Below are 19777 nucleotides of genomic sequence, written 5' to 3'. Positions count from 1 at the left end.
CTGGGTGATCCCTGAGCAGCAACTAAAGCCCAATCCTGTAAGTCATACTTCTATAATAAGGTTACACTTTTTTTTCCCCCAGACATGGCTTACCAAATGATTCAGACAGTTAAATCATCTTTGAAAATTAAAAACTATTTGCAATTACAAAAAAGGGAAAAGTAAGGTTTTTATTTAAAAAAACATAATTATAATCACAAGTTTTGCCATTGTAATAGATAATGAAACAAACGGAGACATTTGTGGCTTAATGCTGGTGAGCCATTTTTAAATCCTAGACACTAGGAAATACTTGTAGGTATTTAGTTCAAGAATACAGTCAGGGTTTATGCCAAATACATCTCTCTTATAATATAGTAGTGGTTTTTTCAGCCTATGACTCCTTATGCTTCTTTCCTGATTCAGATTTCTCTATTTCCTCCAGCTTATGATAGAAATTAGTTTATGTCTGGAAGCAATAAATTAACTTGAAGTAGATATTGTATGGATTTGATAGTAAACTATCTCTAGCATTTTGCAGTCTCTGGCATAGAGTGGCCACTTAATAAATGATTACTGATTGATTATATGGACATATATTTATCTCAGTATAAGAAAATCTTTAATTTTCAGAGAGAAGTTGCATTAGAAGTAGAAACAGGTGATGATGATAGCTCAGAAAATAAGATTGATTGAAGTTACATATGACAAATCACTTTGAGTTTTATTTTTTTCTTTCTACCTCAGCTCTTTTCCAAAAATAGGAGTCATTTCTGTGTCTGCTTATCACTATAGAAAATACTAAGTTCAAAAACTTTTGCATAATGACTTCTGTTCTCAAGGATTTGCCTACTTCTTAAAATTAAAAAAGTAGCAAAAATTACACTAGATTCAATCAAACAAATGTTGATTAAGCACTGACTTTGGACTAAAGCTCTAGGGATTGTTTTTTTTTAATGTAATGACGTGATTTTTAACTTTATTAGACAGCTACTTGAATCTCCATTTGCCACAAAATTTAAAAATATTTAAAAGTAAGGAAATGATAATTATATATAACTATGTCTTTAAATTTAATAAACTCAATAAAATAAAACAGTCAAACTAAGTTATAGACAATACATTTTAATGCTCCTAAACTGGCAAAATAGCTTTAAATTTGTAACGAATGCTTTAAGAAGTATTATACATATTTCATTTTTCCTAATATTTCTTTCCTTTTATGGCCTTATAATATCCACAGTTCATATAAGGATTATCTTTATCTTCTTATATCTATTTTAACAGTTGTACTACATTAGTTTAGTGAAAGTTTTCTTTTCAGAGAAAAAGTCTGTGATAAATGACTAAAACTTTAAAAGTTATTAGTTTGTATCTAAAGAATATTAGTTCTTACCATCTCATCTATATACATTGTTTTGGGCCAACAAAATTTTTCTTGGACCTGGTGAACAATGCCCTACCCACTGTTCTTTTTGGCACTTTGTTACTATAGGGTGGAAAGCTGAAACTGATCCCTTCAAACTGTCAAGAGAAGAATGAGAAAGTTGGATCTGAACAGCTTAATTTGCAAAGGCAGGTATGAGAGTTTAGCTCTTTTCAGTTACAATTCTACTTGGGAAAGATAGGACTACACTTTTCTATCTGTTCGGACAGGAAGAACAGATAAGGCAAGTTTTATTATAATTAACTTCAAAGACAGTAAACCCTTCAGAATTTCACTTATGATAAAAATAATTCTTTCGTATTATTTTTATTATTATTTCATTATTTTTGAATACTTTCATTTAAGTTTGTCCTGTTTATTCTGGTAGATTGTGTCTTGAGAATAGGACTCATTTTTAACATTTTTTATATTACAAACCTGATATGATCAATTTGACCTGCCTTTGTTAACTGCATTTTATAGTATAAGCAAGTCAATGGGGGAATAGAAATGGGAAAGAGTGTTAGGTTCTATCCGCGACTCTGACTCTGACATGTCTTTCCAAATAGGAGAGAGTCCAATTCATTGTTAACATCATCTTGTTTGAAAGAGGGTATTAAGATATAATTTATAGAAGAAGGTTTGATCAAGTCCAAATGTTTTATCTACCCAACCAGACACTTTGTTCTTTTTATCCTGCAAAATATTTCTCAATAACACTTGAGTTCATATTCCTTATATATCTTACTTTCCTCTGACAAATTCCTTAAGGACCTCTCTCTCTTTCACTTTCCTTCTCTTCTCCCCTCCTTGGCAATTAAAGTTGGTTTATTATTAAGCATGCAACCAACAGCAAAAAGTTGAGACAGTAGGAAATTATACTTGTTACATTGCAAAGGATTTTCTTATTTTAAAAACATTGTTTTCTTCATAAGGTGGCAAGACTTCCTCCTTTTTCTCTTATCTGTCCCTAAAGTTCTATAAATATGTCACAGATGAAGAATTCTAAATGTAATCTGTTTTAAACTGAAAATGATTATGCTGTGCACTAAAAGTGAAAAGCATTGGGTTTAAATTCTAGAACCTCCCCCCCCCCACAACGGATGGAAATGAAGATAACTGCTGTTTATGATTGCAGATGTTTAATTTTTCCTCTCATAATCCTAAAGCCAAATGATAGAACCCAAAGGACTACCGTAAACCCAGTCTATGCATTGGATTATTAAAGTACAATATTGTTTAGTATTCTTTTGTGATTCTTGGCCAGAAGATGTCATTTTGGTAGAGGATCAGATATTTACTCAAATTAATTGAACGTTTTGTGAAATTATAAAAATTGAAGCCCGGATCAATCTATTCCTTATCATTCCAACATAGCTTATATGCTCGGTCGTGCCTACACCGAGAGAGGATGTGGAGGTGCCAGACATATTATTAAAAAGAATTTGTGATTCATTATTTCCGCTAGATGGAGCTGTTTTCCCTAATCCTTTTCCGAAGTATTCAATTTATAAAATAAATGCAATCCAATGCCACCTTAAACCACACGACATAATAGCAACTCACGGGCTTCCATTAAAACCTCAATTTGGAGAAAATTGATTCTACCTCTTAGCAAATGCAATGCAATTATTCCAACACGCTACAATTAAGGATAATATCAAAGCATCCCCCAACTTTTGCCCGGTACCATAAGTACACCTGTTCCTCTCAACCCCCCCCCCCCCATCCCCTTCACTAACAGTGCTAACCTGGAAATTAGCAAATGAGGCATTAGAGATGCATTGCCCCGCGACAGTCAGCAGCAGATGCCATGACAGGCACGCTTCCATAAGGCCATAGAACTTGTTACAGTTTTGTGACGGCAAAGATTCTAGATGATACCTTCCGAGACGACCAAAGTTCCTCCTCCCCAGCCTGGACAGGACGGAAACCTCAGGAGACTCTTTCCCAGATGAAACACCCACCACAAACTGTATGGAATTCACCCAATACAGACCACTGCCCTCGGGCAGACGACTTCTCGGGTACTTTTGTAGCGAAAAGAATAGGCTTAATGAATGCAAGATTGAAAGTTCTGGGCCAACAACCGACCCGCCAATTGGGGTTTCTCGCGGGAGAGTCAGGCTAGCGAAGGATTTCAAGGAGCGGACGGCTGCAAACATGAGGTGTGCGGCAGCCGCCCGCAGTGCAAAGCTGATTGTGCGTGACACACAGAAAAGCGAGACACATGCACATACGAACACACATGCACACACTTAGCAGGGAGCAGAAGTCGAGAGAAAAAAACCAGTTCATCAATATAAACACAACAGCTATCTGCAGGGTCAATTCCAATCACGACCCAAAGGGAAATTCTTTTTTGTGGGGTGGTGAAAACTCTACCCCGCAAAAACTTTAATGGCAAGAACTAAAAAGCTAATTAGAGCTTTTTAAAATTAACATTTAAAATCAAACCCCAAAACGAGTTGCACGGGGAGCCTGGGCTCAGGGGAACAAGAATACAACACACGGTTACTCTAAAATCCTAGCGTGGAATACACTACCGTCGGGGATGTCAGCGAATTGGGAGGTGAAGATGAGCTTTTATCTTTCCAAGGTGACCTGGTTTGGGAAGGGTCGGGACAGAGTGAGGAGATCCCTCCTAACCTCTTCACGCCACATTCTTCCTACCTCACCCTCTACAATCCCCAACTCTGTGCTCTTACCTTAACGGCTGCATGGGCCCCTCCGGCCCACTGGGGGTGGTGGTGAGAAGGGGGTAAAAGGGGAACGATCCTTTGACCCGAAGGGTTTGAGGGAGGGTCGGCCACTTCGGGGCGTAGTCCCTTCCACTCCTCCTCTCCCCACTAAATTCTCTGCGGCTGGGCTGGGAGCTCGACCCCTCCCTCCCTCCCCGACCCCCAGCCCAACCGCCCCCCGGTTCAGCTGCAGTTCGGGGAGTCCTGCATCCTTCCCCGCTGCATATCTACAAGAGACTGGCGGAGGCAGGGACAGGGTGTGAAAGGAAAGTGATTTCCCCCCAGAACAGATCAGCCCAGTCTGCAAGAGATAACTAGATAGACTGGCAGGCAGAGCGAACCCCCTCCCTCCGCTAACCCTCCACGTGCTGGTGTGAGAAGGTTCGTTAACATGCAAAAGGGGGAAGGGGGTGGGGTAGGGGCGGGAGAATAAGGAGACGCTGCCCAGCTCTGGTCTACCGGGAGAGAAGTATAGGGGGGTGTTAATGAGTATAAATTCCCCCCCCCCCCCCTTCTATCTTCAGCCACCCTTCCACATCGAAACACGGACCTAAGGGAGGAAGAGACACCTTAAGAAAAAAGTGGGAAGGGGAGGTGAAGGGAGAGGGAAAGAGTGAAGAAAAATGGGCGGAGGGTCTCAAAGCCCTAGGAGCAAACGTAAGCTCTAGTTCGATCTGGGTGAGCAAAGGAAGGACAGGCAGACGCTTTGCCTCTGCCGCTCGGCTTGACATAAAAGCTCCCTACAAGTTTTTGATTCTCTCATGGAGATATCAAGAATTCCCACCCAGTTTTCCATCCTTAGTCCAACTATGTTGAAATTGCTGTGTGTATCTCTTCACAGCCCAAGGTGCATTTTCTCCCGAAAATGCTAAGATCTTAAACCGGACTTGAATTAGGAACAATATAGTTGCTTCTGTGCTACTTTCATACAGGGCAGGAGAGGCTTTTTTTTTTTTTTTTTCTCCTAACAGATTTATTCAGTATACAGTGTGTTTACTTTGTGTAGACAATGCTGAGGATGGCTGATACCCTACCACAGCTTTTAAACACTTTTGGGGTGGGGAGAAGACAAGAAAACAATATCGGAAACTAACTACTGCTTGAGAAGGGGGGTGGGAGGAAGTGTTTTTATCCCGTTTCCTTTATTAGGAGAGTGAGAATAGGGAAATGCCAACCAGTCACTGTGCCCTCAGAGAACAAGAGAATTCGATGCTGCTAATGAAAAACCCCAATTAAACCTGTGAATGGTCTATCTTATTTATACAAATAGCGAAACCTAAGGACCACCCAATCTTCTATTTGTAGATCTGGAAAAAAAAAAGTGTATCAATTTCAGATCTGAAAATCAGTCTTGTGGTTAATTAAATCATCTTGTTGGTACAGATGTGATTTCCTCAATGTAGAACTTCGAGTATGGGAACTCCTTCTACCAATGCAGCAACTCCTCCCCTTCTCCCCTTTCTCTTCGTCCTTCCCCTCCTTCTCCTCTTCCTTCTCCTTCTCTTTCCCCCTCCACTCCTCCCCTTTCTGCCTTCTTCCTCCCTTTCCTCCTCCTCTTCTTCCTCCTTCACTATATTACACCGCAACCACCATCATTACACAAACAGCATTTAAATAGATCTTTAAGATTTGTGAAGCTGCTGCACATATCATTTCATTTGATCTTCACAGTAGCCTGGCAAATTAGATACTATTATCCCCTCCCTTTTATAGATGTGAATAAACTGAGGCTAAGAAAGATTACATGATTTGTTTGCCATGGGGAACACAGCTTAGTGTCAGATAAGAGATTTGAATTCAGGTCTATCCTGACTCAAAGTAGAGTATTTAGTCATTGTGCCACAAGGACGGAGAAAATTCATTCCTCATTTATATTCTTAGAGAATTGGTTCGAAGATTGGGAGTTAAATGACTTGTCCAATGTCTTGTCAGTAGGTCTTCCTGATTCTAAATCCGGTTCTCTATTCCCTAAACCAGATTGCTTCTTTGAATTAAGATATGATCTTGATTTCTCTTTTCATGGAAAATTAATTTTAATAGGATAAATAAGTTGTTTATATAAAACAAAAATATGTGATGTTTAAAATATATAATTTGAAGGGTATATTTACTTGGGTTTTAACTCAAAATTATGGGTTCTTCTTGGCTATCACTTTCTTAAGTAATTTATTTAAGATAGATATCCTGGTGAGATTAGAAGTACCAGAATCCAAAAACCTGAGTCTTTAAAGACTTATACTTAGTTTCTGTTAAGTGTCACAGGTATAGCATTGAACTACTTTCTGAATTGTAAAAACATGACAGCTTGGTCGATTTTCCTTTTTGACAAAATCTCTCCCAAACCCTTCATTTTACCAGGCTTCATATATACAAGCCATCTCATTATAAAATGGAACCACTGGAAAATTCCTAACAGGTCTTTCATGTGTTATTTTATATTTTAAGGGTTGATGGGGGTCCACCACTTGTTCTGAAGCCTTTGAGACAGACAGATTATAATATACACAATCATCTTGCTGTGAAAACACCCAATTTACTAGAACAAGCCTTTGCTATGTGATCTTTGCAAAGTATTCTTTTGCTTTGCTTTTTGCTTTTATTTTTTAGTACAGTAGACAAAAAAATCTAATGTCACTCGTAACTGCTTGATATATGGAATGCATATATAGATAGGGTTTGATTTGGCTTGGAACTATGATTCGATCTTCTAGGGAGTTTCCATATGAGGAAACTCCTTCCATCAATGCAGATCAAGATCTGCAACTTACAGTTTAAGTGAATTGACTGGACATGTAGAAATTAGGTTACTTGTCCAGCCCATAGGTGTTAGAACCAGACTTTTAAATGGAAGTTAACCAAGTGCTTAGGCATTACTAGCTGACAGCAAGTAAATAGGGTATAAAAATGTCAGAGGATGGTGGCAGCTAGGTGGTGCAGTGGATAGAGTACCAGCCTTGAAGTCAGGACAGACCTGAGTTCAAGTCTAACCTCAGACATTTAACAGCTGTATGACCCTGGGCAAATTACTTATTTCCAATTGCCTCAGCCAAAAAAAAAAAAATGTCAGGGGATCATATAGGATCATAGATTTAGAGCTCAATACCTTTATTATCTATGTGACTCCAGCTAAATCATGTAACTTCCCCAGACCTCAGTTTTTTCATCTGTAAAATAATGATTAGCTTGGGTTGGACAATTTATAGTTGTCAATATATAGCATATTTTCTACTCTGTTCTTAAATGCCTATGAATTGCTGAGTTAAAAGTGGGATATTTAATTAGAAATTAAAGTAACTTGTCCAGTTACTCCATAAGGGAATGAATCCATGTTTACTCCCCACATTCCTGAACTCTAGGCATATTATCAAGCTAAACTTGTTCAGCTGCTAAAAAGGGAAGCCAATTAAGAAATGACTCCATTAGCGGGTTGGTAGTCATCAGGCTTAACTTGGACTTCATCATAAAGTTGACTTCTTTTAGGCTTTAGTGGCAAAAACAAGAGGGGCTCCCCGAGGGGCCTGAGAGGACCACTTTTCCTCATCTCCACAGAAGCTCCTTGTCTCTTCACTCTTTTCTACCTACAGGTTCTACTGGATCAGTCCTCAGGAGTTGGGAATGCACTTCTTGTCCCTCACTCAACTGCAGATGCCTTGAGAACATGACTCCCCTGGGTGGGGGGGTCCCCAAGGCCCTGAGCAGTAAGGTTGGCCTGATTGCTCCTTGGGTACTTCAACTGATCATAACTCTCTGAAGCAGTTTCAACAGCCTTTGAGCAGGGTCTGAAGTCTCTTCCTTCTGGGAGTTAAACAAGAGCTTTACAGAGGAATTCTGAGGGGCTCTTAGCACTAATATCCATCATACACCCACAACCATTTAAGCACAAGACTTCTAGAACTGTGTCTTCAAGCAAACCCATAAGTTCAAGAGCAGGCCCCTGAAGGAGCTTTTCTGTTCATTAGGGTCTCATTGCCCTTTGATCTTTGCTAGTTAGGTAACAACTCCCACTTTTCTTGACCCTGTGCTGCTTGAATGAAGCAGTAGGTTGTTGCTGAAGGAAGAGAATGTTGGTCCTGGATAATTGATTGTTGAAGAGAAAGATAACATTAGATCTTTGGCTGCTAGGAAGAACACTGTGTTTCATATTTACTCCTAGTAGGCCTTTTATACTATCTGCAACTCATTGTACTCTAACCAAGAGGGTTTTAAATTTGCTCACAACTTCTTGCCATTAATGGGAAGTTCATTAGCTAATTTTCAGGTTTCAGCTTTGCCATTTATCTCTTTGGGAAGTTCATAAAGTGCAGTAAATTTCTTGCATCTTTGGCCACTTACTTTAAGTCCATGTCTTGATAAAACATTTCTTTAATATCTGCATCACTACTGTCTGGGGGATACCAAATAAAGACATCATTTCGCCAATTCATGAATAACCTTGGCACCCTAGCACGAAAAATAAATGTTGTTTCATACAAGAAATGTATTTACTGGGATTTTATAAGATCATAGAGATTACCTAATTCAACTCCATTTTACTTATAAGAAAACTAGATTGAGTGATTAAGTGACTTACTGAGGGTCATACAGTTAATAAATATTAGATTTGAGATTTTAATGTAGGTACTGGTGACTCTTTATCCTTCCCTTGACCCACTGTGGCCACCATGCCTGTGATTAACAAGATTTCCACTAAATGCTTCTGAAACAAGCCAATTGGATTCATGCATTAGAAAAAAAAATCACTTTAGACTACTAGCATGGAATCCTGACTCTATTATAGAGTCTGAACCTAGGCTTACATCCTACCTCTGATATTACCTGTGTGAGCCTGCATAAGCCACTTAACTTTCCTAGACCTCAGTTTCCTCATCTATAAAACGAGGAGGGTAGAAATGGATCAGACAATTTGCACTTATCACTAAGTAGCATATTTTCTGCTTCATTGTGAAATGACTGAATTATTGGGTTAAAACCAGGGTATTAAGTATAATTCCATAATGTAGAGTACCCATCATGTTCTGAAATTGGAGACCTCCAAAATAGATCAAGTTTAGATAATTGGTTATGACTGTGTTAACAGTGACAAAATCTAGGTAAACAAAGCATACAAATCATTTAAAAATCATTTCATTGTAACACAAAAAGAAATGAAACAAACATTAGAAACATTTCCCAGGGGGTATTTCTTGCTTCTTTTCACCTCACCATAGTCCAGAAAAGAAAGTTCCCCTATGTGTAGATTCCTATCTGTAAACTGGATAAAATAGTATAACACAATGGCAGTTCTGCTAAGTAGCCTCTTTGTTATGTCACTGGCACTTTGCACATTCTTTGAGTACTAAGCTGTGGTTTTAGTTAATTCTATAAATTGGAAGTCTTTGTCTTCTTTTTTGTATGGCCTCATTTCTTTTCTCCTCCATCTTTTCACCTAGAAAATATTCTGTGGCTAATAGTAAGGTACCCTTGAGGGAAATCCAAATTTCATTGCCTTGCCATAAGCCCCAGGTTAGGTAGAACAGTGATAGAACACTTAATTTAAAACGAAGAGGACGATCTGAAATCTGATCTTAGACACTAGTGTGATTCTGGAAAATAATTTACCCTCTTTCTACCTTAGTTTCCACATCTTTAAATTGAGAATAATAATAGTTCTTACCTCCTAGGTTTTGAGGATAAAATGGGACATATTTAAAGTTCTTTGTAAATCTTAAACCTATAAACATTATTATTATTATTGGTCATTGTATCTCATGAGAAATTTAATTTTTCATGTCCCAAGTGCATATTTTTTTTGTATGGTCTATTAAGAAAGTCTACTCATCTGATTCCTTTTAACTACAGAAAAGTAAATGCTTAATATAGAATCAAATCAGTAACATTTGTTTGTAACATGTCAGAAGTTGTTAAAGGATGTTGAAAAAAATGTGATCTTATAGTTTTTGGGTGAAGATGGACTAGATTTATGTTGTCTAACAGTCCTTGCCAAGACTCTATTTTTGTTGGGAGATGGGAAGAGAATTTTTGTTCCATTTGTACTCCATAAACAGTATGTCTTAAAAATAACTGACTGCTAAGGAAGGAGGAAAATAAGCATTTCTGTTCCAAACTGTGTGTTTTAGTTATTATTATCCCCATTTTACAGTTGAAGAAACTGAGTCAGATTGAGGTTAAATGATTTGCCCAAGGGCAACAAGTGATAGATATCTGAGGCTAGATTTGAACTCCGGTCTTTCTCTGTCTCAGTCTAGCTACTCTACTTTGGCACATAGCTGCTCATCATTTCTAGAACCAAGAAAGTCTCTGCATGGTTCTGGGAAAGAAAACTGACAATTTGTTGTCCTAAGTCTATGCATTAATACATGATTTCCAGATATGTGTGGTGCTAGCTTCATTGGGGTACTGCCTAAGAAAATGGATTCATCATGAAATATTGATTAGAGATTATAATTTAGTTATAGTATAATATAATGGAATTATTACATTTATAATTATATATTATATAATATATTATTATATTATAGAATCATAATATAATATAATATAATAGGGTGTGGAGTTTATTTACTGAGGGAAAGAGCATACTAACCTGAGATATGACAACAACAACAATAATAATAATAATAGCAAATATTTTAAAATTTTATAGTATAATATACATACCTATATGTGTATATATATATATATATATATATATATATATATATATATATATATATATGATTTTTCCTTTGAAACTCATACAAACCTTTGGAGACAAACCCTGCAGGTATTATTAAAATAACTTTAAAGTTGAAGAAATTGAGGTTTAGAAAGGTTAAGGAAATGAACCCATTAACCCACAGCTTGTAAACTTCTGAGGCAGAATCTGAATATAGGTCTCTTTGACTCCAAATCCACTATAGGCACATTGTCTCTGACTCTAATCTGGTTCCTAGGGGATAGTCCTAAAGATAAAAAAAAATCACATTATGGTTTGTTTGTTTGTTTTTGTAAATTCTTTCCTCTGTATTTATATATGTACAAATGAACTAAAATGGATGATGTTAGCCTCAAAAGTTCTGGGACCTGAAGAGGAAAGGTACAGTCTCATCTTCTGAGAGTAGGATTAAACAGACTTTGGTAAGCACATGAGTCCCAGGTTTTTGTATTTCTTTTTTTAGTACCAATTGAGAAATGGTATCTCCTCCACTCAACTTACTTCACTAAATTATTGCTTAGAAAGCTGGTCACAGGAGGAGGAGGTCCCCAATCTCTCCATTCCCTCAAATATGATCTAAATAAATAAGCCTAGGCAAAAACAAGCAAATGAACTAACAAACAACATCCATTGCTCATGGTAAGACAAGAAAATATAGCTAATTAATTCTCATTAATTATATTTTTCTTCGGCTTTATATCCTTAAAAATCATCTTTTTATTAAATAATATAAACTACAATTCAAAACAGAAACCTTAAACTGACAGACTAAAGTGTATAACATTTACAAAGACATATGTTTAGTTAATGAATAAATGATTTCCTCCCTCATGAATGTTTCAACAATTCAATAAATACTCATTAGTTCTTATCATGTCCAAAGTGTTGTGTTAGGTGTTGAGGACACAAAGATAAATGTGACAGTCCCTGCTTTCAAGTAGTTTAAATAAAATCAAATAGGGAAACAAATACTCAAAAAACAAAGAGAAATTGAGGTACAAAGAAGAGGTCCAGGTAAAGGGAGATCAGAAATCTGAAGAAAGAATAATCATTTCCATCTGGTAGAGGACCAAGGATCTGGTGGGGTATGAAGGAAAGTTTTAGGGAAGTGAGTTTGACTCAGGCCTTACTTGAAGAAAGGGACTGATGTGAAGAGGCAATAATCCATTCAAAACTTTGGGGATGCCATGAATACAAATGAGAGACCAAGTAAAAACCAAAACAATTTTTTTTAAAAGATGGGGGGGGGGAGCCTCTCTGGAGCTATGCAGAGGAGTCTGGTAGGAGATAGGGTCAGGCAGGTAGATTGGAACAATAACTGAAAGACCTTGAATGCTAGTGTGAAGTTTATACTTTATTTGGTAGGCAATAAAGGGTGACTAAAGATTTCTTAATAGAGAAGTGACATAATCATAATGGTATTTTAGGAAAATAATTTAAATAGCTGTGTGAAGGATGGACTGGAAAATAACATTAGGACTGATATGAAGATAGAGATGGAAGGGACCTTAGAAATCTCTCATTTTACAGAAAAGGAGACTGAACCTCAGAGAGGTAACAAATCATGTTAGAGTCAAGTTTTAAACTTAGGGACTTTAATTCCCAAACCAGTCTCTTTTTGATTTTGTCATACTACCTTCACTGTTAGGGGATAGATTGGATACAGGTGGATTAGTGAGTGGGTTATTATAATAGTGAACATGAGAATCTTGAGCTGGGCAGGTTCCAGGAGGCGTGGTTAGGAGGAGATGGAGATATCATGGAGGTAGGGATTGGGCAATTCATTGGATATATGAGAGAGAGGGGAGAATCAAAGATGTTTCTAAACATAGTAATCTGAGAGAGTGGAGGAGTCATGAACAGAAAGAGAGATGAAAGGGGAAATTATTTGTTCCAGGAAGAGGATGCCGAATACAGTTTTAGAAATGTTGATTTTGACATTCCAGGAAGGTATAGAGACAAAACTATCAGTTATTCATCAGGGAATTGGGAATGCAGGACTGAAAGTTTAGAGAGAAGTTGGAAGGATAGATAAAAATTGAGGGTTTTTTTTTAATACAGGTAATTGATGAACTCAACAAAGGAGGGCATGTACATACATACATATACACATGTGTAAACACATACACATATACACAAAATGCCTAGAACAGAATTTTGAGGAACATTGATGATTAAAGGTTGTCAGCAAGGAATGGGAAGAGAGAAAAGGAGACAGAACAGGAAGTCTAGTAATCTGGAAAAGAATCCCAAGAGTCTAGTGTCATGGAAGCCAAAGGGAAGAAGACATAAGAAGGAGGGATATTTCATGGTGTCAAATGCCAGATAGGTAAATAAGGGTAAGGACAGAACCAAGCACACTAATGTCTCTAGAGAGCAGAGGAAGAACAACAAAGCATGGTTGGGATAGAAAGAAACGATAAGCTTTCCCTGTGAGGCATTGAATAATACAGATTGTTGGCTGCTCTAAGCTGTGAGAATACTTTGAGGATTTGAACAACCACAGATGCAAGAGAACAGATGGGATGTGGTAAGAATACAGATCCACAGGCCCCCACAACATCACCCACAGGAACCCTCTCCTTTACAATTTAGAAACCTTTGGGGCTAGCTGGCATCAAACATTGCCTAATGGTGACTGGGAGAGAAATTGAACCCTACTTGGAGCTCTGCTCTCATAAAATGATCCACAAGGTAAGATCGTATCCAGATATTCCTGACCGTGTGTTAAAATCATTTTTCTCTATTCCAGTACCTCCCTAATACTTAACCTAATATATCTTAGCTTTGACCCTGTGGAACTAACCTATGGCACTATCCATACAAACTCCATGCCTCTGGACCTGTCTCGGTATCAATCTTCTTCCAATGCATCCTAATATTAACTCACTTTTATATCAATTAATTGAGGCTTTCTGATTAATACTAACCTTTATTAAAAACTCTAGGGTGGCTTTGGCCATCTCTGAGCTCATCCTAGGTGTAAGATTAGAGTAAGAAGGGGACTTGGAGTCATTTGCCTTAGGCAATAGATGTTTCTGGGTCCTTTGTGGATTTGAGACAGCAAGTCCTAGGCTCAGGAAACTTTGATGGAAGTATTTTTTCCCTCTTACTAAGAGATCCATATGTTGGTCAATATTTAACAACTGGCTTGTTTATTAAAAAAAATGATATACTTCCAAATATAATCTGTATTAGTAATATTTTCTCTATCACAGCAACTCAATACATCAAGCCTACATTTTTTGTGTTTATTAATTTGTAAGGAACAAACTGACAATTAGGAGCTGGCTTCAGTAGGCTTGCGGATTCAGAAAACATTTGGCTTAAACATCTCATGATTCTCTAAGATGATAATGGTACCCCATGACGGACCCAGTCATTCATTCTCCCAGATTTCCTAGACTGGAAATGTTTCAGAACAGGCATGGGATTCCCAGATCTGATCAAGTCCTAATGAGAATTCTTGCTCAACTATTCAGTTGGTTCTAGAACAGGAATTAGTTTTTGTACCATAGATCCCTTTGGCAGTTCAGTGAAGCCCATGGACTCCTCAGAAAACTGGAAAATAAATAAAATAAATATATTGGACTTAAAAGGAAACCATTTGTATTGAAATACAATTATGAACACATTAAAAAAAATGCATCATACCCAGGTTTAGAACTCCTGTGCTAGAGATTGTTGGGCCTTATGTACATCCCAACTTCACACCCAGGGTGTAGACCTATTCTTTACTGAAAGAATGATGAACCTCCAATGGTATTTTGAAAAAACATACAATGGGAGGGTTCATCCAGTTAAAGGAATCTTAAATTCCTGAGTTCTTATTTCCTAGCCAGGGGAGCTATGACTCAAAACTCCAGGGGCCTTTTTGTAAAATCAACCTAACCACCTCCCACCCTTAGTTTGCCAGCCACAAGATTGAGATTTGCCTTCACCCTTGCACATACTAGTCATATCCTGAGATGTATTTTTTATTCCCCTCCCCCCAGGCTGTTTTAATCTGATTTTATTTGAATAAAAATATTGTGGTGTGGAGGTGGGATACAATTTGAAGGGCCTTAGCCTAGGAGGCCCTAAGCCCTGAACTTCTCTAGAGGTCTTGTACAAGACAAGAGAAATGTCTGAGGAGAGATGAGAATCCTTATTCTTGAACTGACCATCTTTTCAGGTGTGAAAAAAAATCATATGGTGTTTATGGTATTTCATATCAACTCATCAACTAAGGAGGAAAAAAAAGTAGATATAACTTGATATAAGAAGTTTTTCTCTTGTTTCCCACCAATTCTCAATTCTAAGTTCCCAGAAGGCTGTGAGTTTGCAGCTATTTTGTGACTGTTTCTGAGGAAGAAAAGTTTTAAAAAACAGAGTTCTAGAGAGAAGATGAGAGCAGGGAAAAGCTAATAAGATTCCCTCTTGCTTTACCTCCTGTCAGCTGTCATTTGCTGACATTTAGGATTTCCCTTCTCTGCTGAAACAGCAGCCTTTGACAATTAAAACAGCAGTATTGCCCAGACATGATTTTTGTACTCTTGCCTGCCTTCAGCTCAGTATGGTTTTTACTTTTCCATTCCCTTGAGACTGTATCCATCCGTGCCAGAAGTAGCAGTGGCACAATCCTAATCTCTCAGAGATACCAGTGACCCCAGGCTTCTAGTGACAATATCTTTCATGGCCACTCAAGATGCAATTAATTAGTTCATACTGCTGAGTTTGGAACAGTCTGAGGCAGATAATTTCTATATTTTACTAGTCTGTAGAATAGCATAAGTTTTAAAACCCTGAGACTCAATGTCACAACCTAGTTAGAAGATAATTATAATAACTTAATTATAATAACAGGTATGAGGGAATTCAGGATCTGGGTTAGGATTAGTAAGTGACTGAATTCAAGAGACAGTAAAGAAAGCACTAACTTTTTTTTTTTAATCAAGGCTTTTTATTTACAAAGCATATGCATGGGTAATTTTCCCAACATTGACCGTTGTAAAACCTTTTATTCCAAATTTTCCTCTTTCTCCCACCCCCTCCCCTAATTGGCAGGTGGTCCAATACATGCTAAATATGTTGAAATACATGTTAGATCCAAATATGTATACATATTTATACAGTTATCTTGTTGTGTAAGAAAAATCAGATCAAGAGAGAAGAAAAAGAAAAACTGAGAAAGAAAGCATAATGCAAGCAAATAACAACAGAAAGGGTGAGAATGCTATGTTGTGGTCCACACTCAGTTCCCACAATTCTCTCTCTGGGTGTAGATAACTCTCTTGTCACTGAACAAGTGGAACTGGTTTTAATCATCTCATTGTTGAAGAGAGCCAGGTCCATCAGAATTGATCATCATATAGTATTGTTGTTGAAGTATATAATGATCTCCTGGTTCTGCTCATTTCACTTAGCATCAGTTCATGTAGATCTCTCCAGGCCTCTCTGAAATCATCCTGCTGGTCATTTCTTATGGAATAATAGTATTCCATAGCATTCATATACTATAATTTATTCAGCCATTCTCCAATTGATGGGCATCCACTCAGTTTCTAGTTTCTTGCTCCTACAAAGAGGGCTGCTACAAACATTTTTGCACATAGAAAGTACTAACTTTTAAAAAGTACTTTCTTTTAATTAAATTGAATTGAATGAACATTTGCCTCATACTAGGCATATTTAAATCAAATCTATTACCATTTATTCCAAAGCTATAAGTTCTATTCAAAGGTTAAATAAACAGAGATTTTACCACAGGTTCGAATGTAAACAAGTTTAGAGTGGGCAGATATTTTAGATCAGGAATTTTTACAGAAAAGGATGATGCTATATCTATTTTAAATACCCTTCATGGCACACAATTCAATTAAGGCATGTGTTATTGTTCACTCATTTCAGTCACTCAGTTCAGTCACTCTTTGGAGCCAGTTGTGGGTTTCTTGGCAAAGATATGGGAGTGGTTTGCCATTTCCTTCTTATTTGACAGGAACTGAGTCAAACAGGGTTAAGTGATTTGTCCAGTGTCACACATAGTTCATTTCTGAAGTGGGATTTGAATTCAGGAAATCTTCTTGACTCCAAGCCCTTGGTCACCAATCTATGCATTGGACTCCCAACTGCCCCAAAGTATGTTTATTTAATAAATACTTGCTTCTCATTATCAATGAATTGAGTGCCAGCTATGATTGGATGTTGGTGTTAGGCAATGGGGATTAAAAAAAAATCCCTGTTCTCAAAGGATATAGTTGGGAAAGGAGGACATTGAAGAATAATTAAAAGAAACCCAAATTAGCATAATGCTAAGTAACAAATTAGTTATGTAATCATCAAGAAGACCTAGGATTAGTCAGGAAAAGATTAAGTAGCATTAGAAGTATATGGAAAGACTTGCCCAAAATAATGAAGAGCAAAAATTAGCAGAACCAAGAGAATATTGTATACAGTAGCAGCAATCTTGCTTTAAGAATGGCTTTGATTGAATAAGTATTTTTGTTTATTATAAATGCCCAAATTAAATATCAAGGATATCAGAAGAAAGACACTATCTACATCTAGAGAAAGAACTGTTAAATAGAAGTATGTTTAGGATAATTTTACATTTCTATCCATTTATGATCAATGGTAGCCATCTCTAGGATAGGAGGGAGAGAAGAAAAAAAGGAGGGAAATTTTACATGATAATTTTCTTAAATATTTGAAAAGAAGAGAGTTATGCATAGTAGATTTGCAGTTTCTTTTTTATTGTACTACATTATAGAAATGCTTGTTTTATTTCATAAATTAAAAATAAAATAAATTTAAAAAGAGTGATGGTCAGGCTTTTGACAAAGTGGGAAGAATGGAGTGGGTAAGGAAGAAATAGGCTTGATTTGTGGAGCAAAGAATATTTTAGGCAGGTGGAACAGAATTCCTACATGTGGCGTGGGAGATAGGAAGTAATGGGACATAAACATTAGAGTAATGACTTTTAGCTAGAGTGTGAGGAGCCATGAAAAATAAGCTAAGGAGTTTGGCTTTATCCTGTGGACTGTTAAAAGTTTCTTGGAGAAAATGCAAATCACATGCACATTTGTGTTTTAGGAAGCTTAGTGTGGGTATGGGGAGACAAGGTAGGAGACTGTTTTTTTGCAATAGTTTAGGTATGAGGAGACTGAAAACCTGTACTAGTGTTAGTAAAGTGTGAACTGAAAAGGATAGCTTTAAAAGATGTTATAAAGAAAGAACCAATAGCCCTTCAATTCTACAAATACTTTTTTATTTTAGGATCCGATTCCTTTTATTTTTATTTATTTTATCTTATTTTCATGATATTTTTTAATTTTTATATTATTCATTTGTAATTATATCCCTCCCCTTACCCAGGGATCAATCCCTTGAAGCAAAGATTTAAAAAAGAGAATATGCCATTTACTATAGGGAAGGAAAGTGCATTTTCTCAACTTTTCTCCAAGAACAAATTTACTCATTATAATCAAACATTATCATCAATGATTAAGAATTTCTTCTGTGAAAAGGCATAATACCAGGAATACCAAAATGAAAGAAAATACAGTTCTTGTTCTTAAGGAGCTTATAAGCTAGAAAAAAAATGAAATTTTTATACAAATAACTACAATTCAAGTTACAAAATGATCAAACACATATAAAAGGTAATTTGAAGGATTCCAGCAAAAGAGAGGTTATTTTTAGCCCAGGAAGTCAAGATTTAGCCCAGGAATGGAGCTCATGAAAACTGAACTGACTTGAAGGAAAAAAAATTTTATCAGTTGGCATGCATCAGGGCTCAGGTCCATAAACGTGCCAAAGGTATGGTGATGGAAAGGGACAGAATGAAATCACAATGTTTTTGATTCTATATTTCTATGCTCCTATGCCATGAAGTACTAAGTGCTCCAGGTTTTTAGAGCATAGAGTGCATGAAGGGAAATACTATGACTTAATTTTGGAAAAGTAGGTTGTATCCACACCACAAGGAACCTTGAATATCAGAGAAAAAGGTTTATATTTTACATTTTTGGTGATGAAGAGCCAAAGAAAATTACAGAGCACGCAAAGGATGTGCCTAGACCTCTGCAATCAGAAGATTACTTTGTCAGTGTCATAAAGGTCAGATTGGAAGTAGGAAGAGTACTTAGGAGATTGTTACAATAACCCCGATAAGAGGTGATAATGGCCTGAGCTAGGATATCAGTGTAAATGAAAGTAAGGGACAAAAGATACATATTATTTATCAGGTGTGGAATCTATTGGAATTGGCAACTAATTATATGTGAAGAGAGGTAGAGGTGTTAGGAAGGACTCAAAAGTTTTGAGTTTGGTGATTGGGAGAACAGAAGTATATAGATACAGGAAAAGTACGAAGAGGGGCAGAAGTAGGAGGGAAGATGTTAAATTTGGGAAATTTTTATTTTTTGTTTTTGTGTTTGTATGTGTTCTTGGCATGTTCTGTGGTACAGAATAGGTACTTATTTATACATTTGTTGCATTGACTAGTGATCAGCAAAAGAGCTTTTTTTATGAACTGAATTGAATGTCTTTGCTTAGAAATCCTAGCAATTCTCTGCTTTCAAGATACCAGATGTGAATATATAGGAAAAAGGATGACAGCTTCAGGGGAAAAGAGACTCAAGTGTTGTTGAAATTGCTAGTCATAGGGTCTAGATTGTTGATGTTGTGTTGAGGTTGAGGAGCTGTAGGTTATAAGAGCAAAAGGGTCAGAAGGTATGAAGTATGGGAAAGTTGAAAGGGTAGGATGAAAAGAAGAAATTGGGGTTTAAATCTTGCTCCATTTGTAGTGTGATCATGATTGAATCAATGAATCTCTCCAAGCCTCAGTTTCTTTAGGTGTACAATGGGGATACTAATACCATTAGTGTTAACTTGAAAGGGTTATTGTGTGTCTCAGACTAATTAAATTGGCTAATTTTAAAGTTCTAGATAAATATC

The 19777-nt window shown here is 36.9% G+C and overlaps 1 protein-coding gene across 1 annotated transcript in view; it reads right to left on the bottom strand.

Moving 5' to 3' along the window:
- Positions 1-4283, bottom strand: part of RGMA (repulsive guidance molecule BMP co-receptor a) — a 56283-nt gene extending 52000 nt beyond the window's left edge. The window contains exon 1 of the mRNA XM_012542550.3: positions 4114-4283. Within this exon, the coding sequence (XP_012398004.2) occupies positions 4114-4127 (14 nt within the window). The 5' untranslated portion in view covers positions 4128-4283. The remainder of the gene's footprint in view (positions 1-4113) is intronic.
- Positions 4284-19777: the final 15494 nt, after the last annotated feature.

The sequence above is a fragment of the Sarcophilus harrisii genome, chromosome 2, assembly GCF_902635505.1.
Source record: "Sarcophilus harrisii chromosome 2, mSarHar1.11, whole genome shotgun sequence".
Classification (NCBI taxonomy): domain Eukaryota; kingdom Metazoa; phylum Chordata; class Mammalia; order Dasyuromorphia; family Dasyuridae; genus Sarcophilus; species Sarcophilus harrisii.
Note: the sequence above shows the minus strand (reverse complement) of the source record. Positions and strands in the feature narration are given on the sequence as shown.